Source organism: Panthera leo, chromosome C1 (genome assembly GCF_018350215.1).
Source record: "Panthera leo isolate Ple1 chromosome C1, P.leo_Ple1_pat1.1, whole genome shotgun sequence".
Classification (NCBI taxonomy): Eukaryota; Metazoa; Chordata; class Mammalia; order Carnivora; family Felidae; genus Panthera; species Panthera leo.
In genome coordinates, this window is record NC_056686.1 from 20,599,858 (window position 1) to 20,616,435 (window position 16,578).

Below are 16,578 nucleotides of genomic sequence, written 5' to 3' on the forward strand. Positions count from 1 at the left end.
TACAGCCCCGTAATCAAGAGTCACATGCTCCACTGACTGAGGCAGCCAGGCGCCCTACCGCAACATTTTTATTTTATTTTATTTCATTTTTGAAAAATTAAAAAAGATTTTTAATGTTTATTTATTTTTGAGACAGAGAGAGAGAGAGAGACAGAGCGTGAGCAGGGTAGGGGCAGAGAGAGAGGGAGACACAGAATCTGAAGCAGGCTCCAGGCTCTGAGCTGTCAGCACAGAGCCCGACGTGGGGCTCGAGCTCGTGAACATTGAGATCATGACCTGAGCCGAAGTTGGATGCTTCACCGACTGAGCCACCCAGGTACCCCCTACCACAACATTTTTAAATCAGCCTAATGGGAGCCCCAAATTCTGCATGGCTGGAATGGGGTGGGAGGGGTGGTTTAGGAACCGTCAGCCTCTAGAAAGAGGCAGAGGGCTGTGTGGGCTGAGGAAGACGTGACAGTGAAGGGCACAGGCAATGGGGAACAGCTCTCAGGACTTGGAACTCCCCGATGGGGACTGAAGCCCAGGGCCAGGCATGGCTCTCTGGGCACCAGTTTGCCAAGGGGTTTGGGGGAAGTGAGGTGAGGGGGCGGGGCAAGGGTTTGGCATCTGCATGGCCCAAGGCATTGAGGGGGCCACACTGGATGTGCCCTCACTCAGGAAGCTTTGTCAGAGGAAAGAAAGAAATGGGGGAAACCAAGAAAGAGAAGGCAGAGACTGAGAGATACAGAGAGACAAGGAGAAAGACAGGCACAGAGAGAAACAGTGCAGTGTGCTGGTACACTGACTCTCAAAAGAAAAGAAAAAAAAAAAGGTCCTGATTTGTAGCATTTGCTGATTTCCATGGTATAAATATTCCCACCATGGCTGATTTCGAGTAGCCGAGGTGACTTCCCGAACACTGGGCTGGGAAGAGACTCACACAGTCAGCTCCCCAGAGCCAATCCTAGCTGGCTCCAGCAGCCGGCTGACAGAAAGAAAGAAAAAGGAAGAGACAAAGAGAGATAGAAATGAGAAATAGAAAGAAAACAGAGAGCCAGAGACAGAAAAAGCGAAAGGTAGGAATGAAGAGAAAGACTGAGAACGAAAGATTCCAAGGCAGAGGGAAAGAGGCAGAGGAAGCAGGTTGGGTCCTCTGTGCTTGGGTATCTGCATATGGACAGCCCCTAGGACTCTCCCACAGATCCTAACTGGTGCAAAGCCAAGGGTATTTGACTTCCTCAAAGTCTGGCTAATAACGATTATGCTTTAAAATGTCCAATTGATTAAACACTTACTCAGCACCTGGCATTGTGCCAAGCAATTCCCATGCATGATCTCATTTGGTTACCTGAGGAAGTAGGTTTTATTACTACCCCCATTTTACAGATAAGCAAACTGAGTCACAGAGATGTTTAGTAACTTCCTCAAGATTACACAGTAAGTAGAGGGAGACTAAAATGCAACCCCAATCAGTTTGGCTCTAATTCCACCGTAGGCACCGTTCTATTTCGTAGCCCCGGTAGAAGCAATAATGTGTGTCCCTTAATGAGCACCTACAAGGTGCTGGGCCCTGTGCTACACGTTCTAAATCCTCGCTACAGCCCTGAGAGGCGAAGCCCAGGTTCTCTCGGACGGTCGTCATTTTCACAGCCGTAGAATCTGAACCCAGGCTCTTCTCTTCTCAGAGCTGAACTGGCTGCCTGCTAACACCAGAAAGGGAGCCAGCAGCTCAGAGAGGGGCCACAAGCATTCTGGCCACCCCAGGAACTCGGGTCGGTTTATGAGTATGCCCCTTAAACAGCTGGTCGACAGGAGTCAGTGTCTATAGCCACATCTGTGTCAAAATCAGGTTGTGGGTACCAGAGCTGAGGTCTATTCCTAGACCAAGGTGTTCCTGCCTTCAACACTTCCCTCTGTGTGACCTTACCCGACTCTGTTCTTTTGCTTTTTTTTTTTTTCAATGTAAGCTCTATGCCCAACATGGTGCTTGAACCCACAACCCCCAGATCAAGAGTCACATGCTGTATCGACTGAGCAAGCCAGGCGTCCCTGTTCTTTATGTTAGTAGCTCTGGGACCTTGGATGAATGATATAAGCCCCTCTGAGCCTCAGCATTTGCATCCGTGCAGTTATTCGGAAGGCTTGAAGAGATGTGGCCCTTGACCAATGTGCAGTGGTCAAGTGAGGCTGAAAACCACAAGCAGCAAAGCTAGAAGGCCCCCCAGAGACCATTTATCAGTTCATCCCCCTCTAGCGTGTAGGGGGGGGAAGTGACTCGCTCAAGGTCAAACAGCCACACAGGGGATTCAAAGCCAGGACCATTAATTCAGGTCCAGAGTTGAGTTCACACCGTGGCTGCATTCTTCAGAGCCTGTGCAGGAGGTCACGCTGTCCCTGACTCGTATACGTCATATTTCTAGCCCCTGGCCAACTGAACATACCACCCCTGCCATATGGCAGCTGGCCACGCAGCAGGGAGCCTGCCTCCAGCCTAGCCCTACTCCGGGACATAGGAGCCCCGGGCCCACCCACCCTCTCTTGAGGTCCACACTTCTCCAAGCCATGTCAGGGCTTTGATGTAGACACAGGATGTCCTGTTCCCCCCCCTCCACACCCACCCCCAACCCCTGCCAAGTATCCAAGTGGGACCTGGAAACAGATTTAAGCTGAATTCTACACAGCCTGACAGCTAGCTCGAGACATTGGGGAAGTTGGTTCACCTCTCTGAGCTGTAGTTTCTTTGCCTAGAAAATAGGAATATAAATCTCTACCTCGTGGGGTTGCTTCTGAGGCTCAACTGTGAAAGCACCAGGCGCACAGCTGGTGCTCAGTGAACTTTCACTTCCGCTCCTTTCCCATGAGGAAGCCCCTCCAGGGCCCAGGGAGGTGGAGCAGGCAAGGGTGGAGAAGAAAGAGAAGTTCCCAGGGTGAGGTGGGAGGGCTGGGCTGGTTCAGTCAAATGGGGGGGGGGGGGATTTCAGAAAGAGGGAACTGGGACTTTGGGCAGCAGCCGGAAACCACCATCCTGCAAGAGTTCCGGCTACTCTTCGGGGCTCTGGGCCAGCCAGGGGCAGGACACAAGTCTTGGCCCCACTGAACCCCATCCCCTCACCAAGACCTGACCCTCCTGAAGGCTTCTGTCTCTCACCTGCCAGGGCCCTGCCCCCCCTCACTGAACTCCAGGGTCCTTACTAACCCCCATCTTTTTCACTGAGGCCTTTGGCTCTCATTGAACCTCTAACCATCCCACACCATCCTTTCTTGAGGCCTTAACAACCCCCTACCTCTGAACACCCGGGGTCTAAGAAGACATACCTTGGTCAGACTCTACCACCTGGTAGAGCCAGGTGGAGGGGGCGGGGGGGGGGTGGTGGATGTGGAGGAGGGGGCCTATCTTTGTCACACTGCCCTTACTCCACATGATCCTAAATGTGTCAGCTGAATTTTCTCCATGTGTGTGGGTAATGGTAGTTTCTCATCTATTGCTGAAAAGTCACCCACCAGCTTCTAAAATAAGGGTCTTTAGGGATTCAAGGTTTTGGGGAGATGGGAGCCATGGGTGGTTCAGGGGTTGCTGAGGGAATAGGAGTCTTCCAGACAGGAAGCCTCCTTCCTGGTTGCACCTTAAACCAGCCCACACCCTTAAACTAGGGGGTCTGCTGGCCTGCTGGTCTGCTTGGTGCACAAGGGGTCCTGGCTTCTCTTTCCCCAGCTCTGGGGTCCCCCCTACCCAGCCTCCCAAGGTCTGGCCACTTCCTTTGCCACATCAGCCCCAGGTGGCTGTAGAGAACAGTCTAACACCCACACATATGCTCACAGGCTCATGCTCATTCAAAGTCCAAACCATACTCACAAACATCCTGACACCTCGCTCACAGCTTCAGGCCCACTGGGGAGCAGGAACCAGCCATGCAGCCCAGGAACACCGCACCATCTTCCCCCATTCCCCAGTCACCCACTCCCCTCTCCACAGGGCTGCAGGGGATTTAGTAGGAGTGAGGGGGGGAACCGAGGCCTCAGCTCTGGCTACTTCCTTCACCACGTCAGGGACAAGAGGCCCTGGATTCAAATCCCTACTGCTGGCCCTGTCAGTCCTTCACTGCTGAAGCTCCATCTTCCTGTCTGTAAAGTGAGAACGGAAAGCCCTGCTTTTCCACGGTCCCACAGATGGAAGGATGCCTAAAGGCTCAGGGGTCACTGGGTGTGGCCTCAGAGGGGTTGGGGGACCGAACCTCAAACCTGCTGACTTTCCCAGTATGGGGCTTCAACAGATCCATAAACATTTATTTACTAGATGTCACTTGTGTGCTGCTCCCGGAGACCCTGTCAGGCTTTCTGTACCCCCTCCATGCTTTTGAGAAGGTGAAGGAAAGCATTCCCCTAGGTCAGTAATAATTCATAACCCCTCTAAGGACACTGTGCAAAAACTGCTTTCTGCACCTGATTCTGGGGATTTGGGATGGATGGGGGGATGGGGGCTGAGTGGGGGCAGAGGTAATTCCCCGCCCCCCATAATTCAAATGAGGAAAACGAGGCCCAGTGAAGCCCTGTAACCGGCCCAAAGTCAGACAGCCATCAAGAGCCCAGTCTGGCTCAGTTCCCCCCGACTGCAGATCCTCACCCCAGAATGCATCATTGCCTTACTCCTCTGTCCAGAAGCCTGCCCCTGACTGAGGACCCAAAATGGGGGCGGAGGGGGTACCAAAGGGGACTGCGTGGGCAAGGCGCCCAACAGCAGCCAAGCGCTGGTCTCTCCCTCTCCACCCTCTGGTTGCTACGGAGACAGACCCTCCGGGCAATCGCGGTCAAAAGCAGGATTTCCGTCGGGGCTGCCAGCAATTCCCGGATCCCGAGGGGAACGCGGACCGAGACCGCCACTGGGGGGGGTGGGGGGGGTGAGCAGGGGGCACCCAGAGGGGCCCATCCCTGCTGAGGGCGGGGACTTCCCCAGGAAGCCGGGACCCACGCCTCTAGCGCCTCGGAGGAGTCCCCTAGTCGTCCGGGACCCTCCCACCAGTGCCAGGGGCGGGAAAGTTTAGGGGGCTGCGATTTCGGCTGCCTCCCCGCCCTCTGGGCTGCAGGCCTCACCCTCGACTTCTGCTGATTTGGGATAGGGGGACTTCCTGGACCCCCAGAATTGTGCCCCACATTGTGCATTCTCCAGAAACGGTTCTCCTTGACCTCCTCCAGCAAACTCTCTCACCTGGTCCTCCCAGCACCCTCCCCCACCCCCAGTTCCCCTCTTCCAGACCCTCCAGCTTCCCAGTTCCTCACTTTCAAGGTCCCCTCAGTTTATCCCCCAGCCCCTGTTGGGAGAGTCCCCTTAGTCCCTCCCTCTGCCCTGACTCAGCCCCCTTTCCAAATTCTATTACTTTCACTCTACAGGTTCCCTCCGTTTTCCCTACCATTTGGGGGGGGGGGGGGGGGAGGGTCCCTTCGGTCTGCTTTCCCCAATATTCCTTCAGCCCCCCCCCCCTCTCCAGATTTTATCAGTCTCTTTCTCCAGGTCTCCTCAGTTTTCCTCCTCAAGTCCTTCTCCGGGGGGCTGGGAGGGGGTGAGGTCCCTTTGGCCCTCGGCTCGCTCAGCTCTGCTCAAGTTCAGCCTGCCTCCCGCAGCCCTCCGTCCAGGGCGCGGGCGGGTCGGAGGCGGGGCGCCGCGCTGCCCGTCCGGCCCCACCTGACGGCCGCCTACCTGGTCCCAGGGGAGGCCGCCTCGGACAGACCCCGGGAGAGCCAGCCGGGCTCCCAGCAGCCGCGAGTGCCGACGCCGTGGGGGGGCGGGGGCGGGGAGCTGGGGAGCTGCCGGCCTCAGACCGCCGCCCGCTCTGGGCCCGGAGGAGGAAGCCGCCTCGGACTTCTCTTATTGCAGCCCTGCGGCGGCGGCGGCGGCGGGGAGAACTCACAGGCCCGCCCCAGCCCCGAGCCGGCTGCCCGGGGGGGAGGGGCCCTCAAATCCCGGGCCCGCCTGCTCCCACTTCCCGCCTCCCCCGGGTTACCGGGGTTCGGCTCTCCCAGCCCTCGCCCTGCTCCCCAGCTCCTCCCCCAGACCCGGACCCCTTAGCACAGCCTCCCCGAGGGGTCCCTCCAAAGGGGCAGGTTCCTCACCACCCCCCCCAGAAGCACCTGCTCTTTTAGACTGATTGGAGTTCAGGTGAAGAAGCAGCTGTTCTCTATCACTGAAGCCCACCCCCCCCCCACCCCCTTTTGCAGCTGGGAAAACTGAGGACCAAATGCGGGCAGGCTTTACTCAAGCTCTCCACAGCCCGCTGACTTCAGATTGCTGTCACCGGAGCCACTGCGGATCCAATCGCCTTGACTTGCCTATCTCAGGAGCCGGAGACGTGGGGGCACAGGGATGTAGGGCGGTGGGGAGGGTGGGGACCCTTCTGGGAAACTGCTTTTCAGAGGAATCAGCCCTCAGGCCACACCGAGGGAGGGAAGAGTGTCAGCTTCCCCCAAACACCCAAGATTTAGAGAAACTTGAGTGTCACCCTCAGTTCCAGCCTTTCTGACTAGGAGGGATCCCTGACCCCTACACACACACACACACACACACACACACACACACACACACACACACACACGGAGGGGGGGGGGCAGGGGAGAGGTTCAATCCTCCCTCCCTCCACTGTTAACTTCTTCAGCCTTAAACCAAGGACCAGGAAAACCCCTCCTCCTCTGGGGAGGAGGTGTGTGTGGGAGGGCCATTTGGTGAAGTAGGTGTGTTCAGGATATGGTGGGAAGGCAGGGAGGGTGTGTGAGCCCAGGTGTGTGTGTGTGTGTGTGTGTGTGTGTGTGTGCGCGCGCGCGCGCTTGGGTGAGTGATTATAGGCAATGAAATCCATGACTGCAATGTTGGAATCAACAACTGGGACACGTTTTGCAGGCACATGTGTTTCTATGTACGAGCGGGGATGTGTGTGAATGACGTGGGTGTATGTGTGTGAGAGTGTGCTTGTGCACACACGCTCAGGTACGTCCCATTGTGATTGTGGGATGTAGGTAAGAACGCTTTTCTCTTAGCAAAGGGAAAGCAGCGATGGGAAGGAAGAAACAGGAGGAGGCAGAGACACAGGGACTTGGGAACGGTGGTCTCACGTTGGCTGGGCAGCTTCACAGCCAACAGCAAACGCTACCTAACTGGCTACTGGTCCACATATTCGCTTAACAAACAAACAAACAAATATTAGTTACTGCCTGTCAGGTACCAGGCTTAGGGAATGCAGAGATTAATGAGACTGGTCCCTGTCCCTAAGGGATTCCCAATCTATCAGGCTCCCTCTGTCATCCGTCCAGTTCTGGCTCCTCAGGAGGCCTTCTCTGACTGCCACCCCCATTGGCAGCACCTGCTACTTGATGACCACTGGTTCCTGGGTTTTCCTCAAGGGCAAGAGTCTGACTCTTATCAATGCTCCCAGCACCTAGAGTAGTTCTGGCACAGGGTAACATGTTGTCCGGGCACAGGATTGCATGAATCCATCAAGGAACAAAGGAATTAACAGGTGAACAAATGAAAGCCCGATAGAAAAATAAATAAGTGAAGGTAGGAATTAAAGAATGAATGAAAAATTCAGGAATCAATGACTGAATAAGCAAATGAATAGAAGAGCAAAACTGCTTATGCTTTTATGTGTTTTAAATGTCTATTTATTTAGGGGCGCCTGAGTGGCTCAGTCGGTGAAGCGTCCGACTTCGGCTCAGGTGATGATCTCACGGTTCGTGAGTTTGAGCGCCGCATCAGGCTCTGGGCTGACCGCTCAGAGCCTGGAGCCCACTTCAGATTCTGTGTCTCCCTCTGTCTGCCCCTCTGCTGCTTGCACTCTGTCTCTCACATTGTCTCAAAAATAAATATTAAAAAAATTAAATATAAATGTCTATTTATTTAAGTAATCCCTACACCCAACATGGGGCGCGAACTCACAACCCTGAGATCAAGAGTCCTGTGCTCTACTGACTGAGCCAGCCAGGTCCCCTGTTTATGTTTTAAAATACAAATTGGAGGGGCACCTGGGTGGCTCAGTCAGTTGGTCGTCCATCTTCAGTTCATGTCATGATCTCACGGTCCGTGAGTTCAAGCCCCTCATAGGGCTCTGTGCTGACAGCTCAGAGCCTGGCAGAGACTGGAGCCTGCTTTGGATTCCGTGTCTCCCTCTCTCTCTGCCCTCCCCCCCCACCCCACAAACTCTGTCTCTCTCTCACTCCAAAAATAAATAAACATTAAAAAAAATTTTTTTAATACCAATTGGACCACATAAGTTCCTTGCTTAAAATTCTCCTGGGTCCTCCCTCCCAGTTTGCTTGGAGTAATAAGAATAAAATAAAATGCCATAATAACAAAGAATAACAAAATTCAAATGCTTTGCCATGGCCCCCTAGGCTTTGTGTGCCTTGTCCCTGTCCACCCCTCCAGTCCCACTTGGGCCATCTTCCTCCTCAGCTACACTGGGGTCCTTCTCGGTTGCCAGAATACATTGAATTTTTGCTTCAGGGCCTTCTCACATGTTGTTCCCTCTTCCTAGGACACCCTTCTTGCTTTTCACAGTACTGGCTCCTTTCCATCTTTTACCTGAAGTACCCTCCTCAGAGAAGCCGTCTCTGACCACCCCATTCAGGGAGGGTCCCCCTTATTCTTGCCCTTGACCCAGTTTGTCTCCTTCATGGCAGTCGTCACAATCTGAAATGGTTTATTTCTCAGTTCATTGTTTATTGCCTATGAATCTCTCTTGACCAGACCAGGGCTCTGATCTCAAGAGATACCTGGCATCACTCGGGACAGATGGACAGAGTCTAGGACTCTCATTTATCCATTTAGGATAATCTGGTGGTAGGGACACAGACTGTAGCCCAGACTACTTGGTTTGTGGACCAACTCTGCCTCTTCCTAGCTCTATGACCTTGGACAACTTATTTTACCTTTCCGTGCTTTGGTTTCACCATCCGTAAAATGGGAATACTAGTAGACCCCACTTTACAGGAGTCTTGGGAAAAATCAATGAGCTGTTGGCACATAGTAAGGGCCATAAAAGTGTTTGCTATCATTCACTCATCCATTCGATCAAACCTCAGATCTTCCCTATGACTACCCTATGCCAGGCTGGGTACTGGTGTCTCAAATAGGAATCAGGCTCCAGTCCTTGACCTCTATGTGGCACAGGAGACTGGTGGGCACAGGGGCAGAGAGGCCAGAGACCATAGGAGGGGCCTGTTTGAAACCCCCCACTATCCTCCTAACCCCCCCCCTCACATTTTCCCTTAAAACATTTCTGAAAACTCCGAGCAAAACCAAAAATCAAAGTCCAGCAAGCCTGCTGAGACCTGCCATCCATTTCCCATCTAGCCGTCACTCTCCTCCTGTTCTCACTGCTGCCTTCAAGCAGCCTAGATAGTGTCCGTCGTCAGTCCCAGTATCCTTGTTGGCAAAGACCGTGCTCTGCTTTGCCTCCCTTCCCTTCCAGTGTACTTGCCCAGAAGTCCCCAAGCCTGCAGCAATCCAACCACCCACCTTCTCTGGGCACAGAGGAGACAACCACCTGCTATGCAGGCAGGGTCACAACTCCCAGCCTCAAAAGGACATGAGCCAGCCCCAGCAACCATCCAGTGCATTTCCTAATAAGCTGGCCCTATAGATCTGCCCAGAGGACCAGTTCACGCCCTTTCTTCTGTCTTTCACCTTCCCCCCTCTTCCCTCCTCACTTGTACTCTAAATGCCCTCACCTTTTGCATACCTCCCACCTTCTGTAACCCCTTCTCAAGCATCATCTATCTCTCCCTCCGCACAGAATTATCCTTGCAGCATACAAATAGGTTCTAGAATTTCCCATTTAAAAAGAAAAAAACAAAACAAAACAAATATCTTCCCTTAGAGAATTAAGCATTTATCCCGCTTTCTTAGGAGGATCTGCAGTTCATTCCTAGCGGATGAGGGAAAGCTTTTCTTTGCAGAAAAAAGTGCCAACTAATACACTAGAAGGGATGTGAGAACTAGAAAAAAACCCATTTTGCAGCCTCAATTAGATAATCAATTTAGGCAAAAGAATCATCAGTGATGTGTGAGTCAGCTTGGGCAGTCATCACCAAATGCAGGGTGGCTCAAACAACAACCTATCTCTCACAGTTTGGTGGGCTGAAGGTCCCAGATCAAGATCTAGTGGGATTGGCTTCTGGTGAGAGCTCTCTTCCTGGCTTGCAGACAGCCACCTTCCAGGTACATTCTCACAGGACAGAGAGAAGGTGAACTCTTTGGTGTCTGCTCAGATTCCAGCCCCACCCTTATTACCTCATTTAACTTTTAATTACTTCCAGAAGGGCCCTATCTTCAAATACAGTCAAATACAGGGATTAAGGCTGCAACGAGTGAACTGGGGGGAAGGGGGACACAATCCAGTGCATTGTAGATGCCAAAAATGCCAGGTGAAAGGTTTTAAGGAACAGACAGTTAACACGGTGCTGGGAAGGAGCACGGCACAGCCGATCTGTTATTTGCAAAAGGGATTTCTCCTTTTTAATGGAGAAGTCTGGTAGATACCTCGTAACTAAAGTAAGCTGGCACCATGTGACTCCTTGGGTGATGACTATTAAGGATGCGTCATCACTGTGAATAATTCTTGCTACAGAAGCTTAACCTAAAAGCAATCAAGGGGTCAGCAAACTATTGGTCATATATGACCTCTGCCTGTTTTCGTGCATCCCCTGAGCTGAGAATGACTTTTGCATTTTTAAGTGGTTCGAAAAATCGAAGGGAGAATAATACTGCTTGACATATGATAATTAGGGTAAATCCAAATTTCAGTGTCCATAAATAAAGTTGTATTGAAGCACAGCCATGCTCCAGGGGCTTTCGTATTGTGCGTGGCTGCTTTCACATTACAATGAGGGTTGGATAGTCGCAACAGATGCTGTATGATCTACAAAGCCAAAAATATTTACTTGGCTTTATAGAAAGTTTGCCAATCCCTGCTCTCGACCTGACTTCCAGGTACAAGATACACAGAGCTTAGAGGACGAAGGTAAACAGCGTTATGAGGGGAACTTCAAACCCATCTACAGTGTGAAACATCCTATGAGAACACTGGCCTGGTCACTTTAAAAAGTTGCTGTCATTAAAAAAAAGGGGGGCAGGATGGGGGGGGGGTGACTGTTCTATACTGAAAGAGACCAAAGAGACATCACTACCAAATATAGTGTGTGAACCTTGGTTAGATATTTTTGGAGAAAAACCTGCTAAAAGCCAGTAGTGGTTGATAATGTTTTTCTCTTTCTCTCCTAGATTTTCAGCTCCACTAGGGCAGGAGTTTTGTCTCTAAGTCTACCCAGCACCTTGCAAGTGCCCGGCACCTAGTAGGTGCTTGATAGACGCTGGTGGCAAACAGGAATGAAAGAAGGAATCACTTTCGCTTGAGGGACGGGGATGACCTCACAGAGGAGCGAGTGTCCGAGTGGGTTCTGAAAGATAAATAGGAGACTGCCCACGGGAGAAACTTCTAATAGAGCCCCCCGCTCAATGGCTCTGGGGGCAGGGATGACACCCATTCTGAGGGCCCCAGACAGCGAGCAGAACTCTGACTGGTGGGTGGAGGCTCAGGCAGGCAGGCAGAGTTTCAGCTCAAGAGCAGAGGAAGAACGACAACGGTCCGGACAGCTCAGCAGCAGCATGGTTGGTCTCAGGAGGCGCCAGAGTGAGCAGGTGGAGGAAATCCACATGTGGGCAGGGGGTGGGCCTCCCTGGGGATGCACAACCAGTCCCACCACCAAGCCTTTGATCCATGGTGCTCCCCATGTGGTGGCCTCTCTCCTCTTTTTTTTTTTTTTTTTGCCCAGGCTCAGCCTTCTAGGCAGGTGGTATTTTCTCCCTTCTCTGAACCTTGAGCATTTCTTGTCTGCACCGTAGGGGGCGTTTCACACGCTTGGCCTTCTATGGGCAGGCACGTCTTCACCTAGTTAAGAGGCAGGACCTCTGACCCACTGTATGACCTTGAGAAAGTGCCTGTCTCTGGCCTTCTGTTTCCTGATCTGTACAAGGATAGGGTGGGACAAGACGTCCAGTGAGGGCTGTTCAATCTCCAGATGTCTTGCTAGAAGTCTGTCTGGTCCTCTTGGCCTGTATATAACTGGGGACTCCTGGAGGACAGGGAGGGTACTGGCTGAAGCCCCTCTGCCAGGACCCCCAGGAAGGGACCCGACTCATCTCTGCACAGCACAGGAGCCAGGGGTGGCTGTGGGGTGTGTGGTGATCCTCTGACCTCCTTCCTTGTCAAAGGCAGCGTGGGTCATTCAGGCCCCACAAGTTACTAACTGTGTTGTCTTAGGCAAGTGATTTAACAATTCTAGGCTTTAGTTTCTACATCAATAAAACCAGAACAGTAATAGCTATCTTCCAGGAGGTGGAGTAAAAGAAATGATGGCTTTGAAAGCACCTCTACCAGATGTACAAAGAGCCATCAGGAGCCAGGGAGGGAGGTCTGATCAGTTTTAGAATCTTTCCCACCGCTCCTTACCCTAGTCCCTCCATTCTCATAAGGTGATTGATGCAGGGAGAAATAATAAATACTTTCTATGTCTAAAGCAGGCCCAGCACATAGTAGGTGCTCAAATGTTTGTTAAAAGAAAGATTCATTCTATAACCACTATCTCGCTTGAGCCCTGAAGCAAAATGGGAAGGGGCAAGATAATGGTTTTCTCTGTTGCAAGGGTAAAGCCACTGCAGCTCAGAGAAGTAAAGTGATTTGGCAAAAGTAACACAGAAGAGCTGGGTTTGGAACCTAGTACCTTCTGCTTACAGAACCCATAATTGAGATCCCCTCCCATGCAGCCATCTGTGGTCAGGGACTTGCCAGTCTCTGCCTATACTCACCGTCACATAAGGGCGACCTGGTGGGTGGCACTTGGACAAACACAGAGCAGGGCAAGTATGCCCCCCCCCCCCAATCCAGGGGCTCAACTCTGCTCTTTGGTGGCCCAGAAGTATGCTCCTTGGACAGAGAGACAGCTTGGCCTTGGCTCAGCTGCCCATTTATCAACAGATCCATGGAGCCACAGGACAGGTGTCCCAGAGCAGGACAGTGGGAAAACTGGCACAGTACGGGGCTGTCTGAGACTGTGGGACTGCCTCTGGGCGGCTGACCCAGCCAGGGGGCTCATGACAAGTTGACGTGGGAGGTCAGGGGTATGCCACCCCAGGGCCTAGGTGCTCCCAACTTCTGTGAGGACTACCATGTTTCTGGTTAGTGGGGCTCTTATCCTGGGGCGGGGGGAGTGTTTCTAGAGGAGGGCAGTACTTGGCTGGGAGCACCACGGGGAAGGCAGTGGAGCCATCTCACAGATTCCTCCCACCAGAGGGGTTGACGTTGGACTTCACTGATGTCCAGGAGCCGTCTGAAGCCCCGGAGGACGTGAGAACCAGCAGGAGCTGACTCAAGTACTACCACTGTCCCTGAGGGCAGGACAGAGCATTATGGAGGTGCTGGGTTTCAGAGTAGGCCTGGAATGTTCCTGAAGGGGCAGCAAGATTTTCACTAGGGGTGGAGAGCTCTAATGGGAGGGAGGACTAGAGTACTAAAGTGAGGTGCAGAGTATTAGGCGTGTTGGTATGTTTCAGGGGGACTGGGATATGAAGGTTGGGGCACACATTTTAAAGTTGAGCTGGAGTCGGGGTGCCTGGATGACTCAGTCGGTTAAGCGTCCCGACTTCAGCTCAGGTCATGATCTCACGGCTCATGGGTTCGAGCCCTGCGTTGGATTCTGTGCTGACGGCTCAGAGCCTGGAGCCCGCTTCGGATTCTGTGTCTCCCTCTCTCTCCGCCCCACCCCTGCTCCCACGCTGTGCCTCTCTCTCTCTCTCTCTCTCTCTCAAAAATAAAAAATAAACATTGAAAATTTTTAAAGTTGAGCTGGAGCCTCACAGCAGGGTCTGGAGTACTTCAGAGATGATGGGCTCTGGTACAGTGGGGGTTACAGGACTTCACTGAGGGCTGGGTTATTTCACAAGGTGTGAGAAGATGATGGGGAGTGAAGAAGATTTGGAGTATCTCAGGGGAAGGCTGGAATATTACAGAGGAGGCTAAAGTCTCCTGGGAGAAGCTCGATTATTTGAGGGAGCAGGGGTACTTCAGAGGGGGCCGGACTCTTTCACATGGTGCAACGAGATTGTCTCAGAGGTGAGCGAGTATGGTGGTGGGGACGGGGTGTGACCCTGAGGTTGTCCGGAGAGCCCCCTTAGCCCTGAGTCTGTAGTACAAGGATTCCAGGGGCGTCCCTGGGAGTCCAGGCTCGTGCTCTCTCCTGCCTCCTCCCACGGCAGGCCATCACCTCCATTTCAGCCACCAGCAGTCCTGACGTATGGGCTATGCTGGTGACCGTGGCCCTGGGAGGAACGTCTGCTGTTGACTCCAAGTCAATGACACCAAAGAGAAGCCAGTCCCAGTGCAGAATCCTGCCCGAGCTCTGGGGCTTCCAGATAAGGGTCAGGCCAACTTGACCATTCCTCTGCCTCTGGGCAGGACTTCCTTCCCGTTTTCAGCAGCCCTCTCCCAAGAGTTGAGGTAGGGGGCATTGATGGACACAGACCCCTCTGGTTCCAGGGGTCTCTGCAGTCTAGCCACAGTCCCTTCTGCACTGATGGGGGAGGGCATACTTATTTCCTGAGTATGGGAACCCTGTTGGGGTGGGGGAGCCTCCTCTCCCGCAGCCTGTGAGATCTGAGGCCCTCGGGGGGCCAGGAGCGCTCAGTGCTCGAGAGGGTGTCAGTAGGTGGTGGGTGGAAGAGTGTGTGCCAACTCTGGGTGGCCTCAGGCCCTCAGGGGCCAATTCCTGTTTGTCCTACTATGTACAGCTTCAGCTACCTACTGGGCTGTCACCAACTTCTCCAACTGCTACACATGACACCTTCCCCCTTCCAAAGGGCGACTGGCCCCAGCTCACTTAACATGGGACAGAGCCCCAGACACCCTCCCTGCCCGAGCACCCGCATTTCTACCTTCTGCGTCCACACCCCCCGGCCGCACACCCTGTACAATGAGGCGGCACAATGCTGTGGTTTCTCACCCAGCGTCAGGCCTGGGGCTGGTATCTCGCCTCTCTGAATGCCCTGTGTCTCCATCAAACTGAAGACTATCCTCTTACCTCCCCCCTCCCCACCCCCCCCAGCAGACTGAGGCTCCCTGGGAATGGAGAATTTGGGGATGGGGGTGGAGGGCTCCCGACAGTCCTCTAGGCCTTATCAGAATGGGAAGAAAGAATGCAAATACTGTCTCTGAGACAGCTAGGTCAGCCTAGCCTGGCACACGCCCAAGCCTGGAGTCCCTGCCAGAGGAAGGAGAGAAGCAAGGGAAGAGGGATCACCTTTTATTGAACACCTACTGCATGCCAGGTCCTATTCTAGACATTCTACATGCATAGAGTTTCTGTTCCTTTTTTTAAAAAAATTTTATGTGTTTTTTTTTCATTTTTTAAAATTTAGTTTTGCCCTTCCTCACTGCCCTCCAAATCCCGCTGTAGCCATTGCCTCAACCACGACGCCGAAAGGAAAGAGGCAGAGTCAGCAGCAGCCGCCGCCACCGCAGCAGCCCCCGCGGGAAGAGACTGGAGACGAGGAGGATGGGAGTCCCATAGGACCACCCAGCCTTCTGGGCCCTCCCCCCGTGGCCAATGGAAAGCCTGGTGGCCCCAAGTCAGCCCCACACTGGGATCCACCCACATGTCCACCATCAGTAGAATGGATAAATAAGTTGTTGCGTGTGCATGCGATGGGATACCACACTGCAATGAAAATGAACGAACTCCTGCTACAGGCAACTTGGATGAATCTCACAAACACGATGTTGAACGAAAGGAGCCAGACAGAAAGGAATGAAGACTCTCTTCACAGAGGTCCTCCAGGCTCAAGGAGACCAATGATTCCACCACTGCTGAGTCTCCCACTTCCTCCCCGGGGCAGATGCCCAATTCGGGGGGGCCTAGGCCCCAGATGTGGCCCATATGGTCGTGGTTGGTGGGGGGCCAACACTGGACCTCCTTTTCCTGGACCAGGCCATGGGGGTCCTTCCAGGGGAGGCTTTCACAAAGAGCAGAGAAATCCTCGAAGGCTCAAAAGTTGGTCTCTTATCAAAAATACCTGCCCACTCAAGGATGGCCCCCAAGTTATGGAAGACAAATCCAACCGCCCTGACACTTTGCCGCAAAGGGTCACTGTCGATATGAGGACCTCTGTGCCTTCTACTACCCAGGCGTCAATGGACCTCCTCTGTGAGACTGTGCCTTCCCATCTGGGCTGGAAGGAGCCCTCTGTGACCTAGCGGCCATATATTTCCCTGTGGCCCTGGGATGGCTACCGGGAGGCTGTTGCACCCACCACCCTCAGTCAGTGACACCCACCCCCATCCGCCACCTCCCCATTTGGGGTCCAGAGTTGTGTTTCATCACTGGGGCTCAGCGTGTCGTCTTTCTTCTGATCCAGCCTCCAGTGACGCCTTCAGGACCCCATCTTTGCTCCCCTCCACTGCCTCCTGGATCCTCTTCCCCCTCACCAGCGGACTGCTGAACAGGAAACCTCTTTGGTGCTATTTCTTGTGCACCTGCCCACCCAGCCCCCCGTACTGCCCT

At 53.2% G+C, this 16,578-nt stretch overlaps 2 protein-coding genes across 3 annotated transcripts in view; one reads left to right on the forward strand and one right to left on the reverse strand.

Moving 5' to 3' along the window:
* The window catches only part of FGR (FGR proto-oncogene, Src family tyrosine kinase), a 19,074-nt gene extending 13,268 nt beyond the window's left edge, over positions 1-5,806 (reverse strand). For both annotated transcript variants that reach the window (XM_042950997.1, XM_042950995.1), the window contains exon 1: positions 5,675-5,806. The gene's annotated coding sequence lies outside the window, so the exon portion shown is untranslated. The remainder of the gene's footprint in view (positions 1-5,674) is intronic.
* Positions 510-16,225, forward strand: LOC122228641 (serine/threonine-protein phosphatase 1 regulatory subunit 10-like). Its single transcript, XM_042953794.1, is given in 6 exon segments — positions 510-581; positions 5,489-5,887; positions 13,993-14,135; positions 15,437-15,588; positions 15,835-16,140; positions 16,143-16,225. Coding segments are annotated over 6 exon segments (1,155 nt in total).
* The last annotated feature ends 353 nt before the right edge of the window (positions 16,226-16,578 follow it).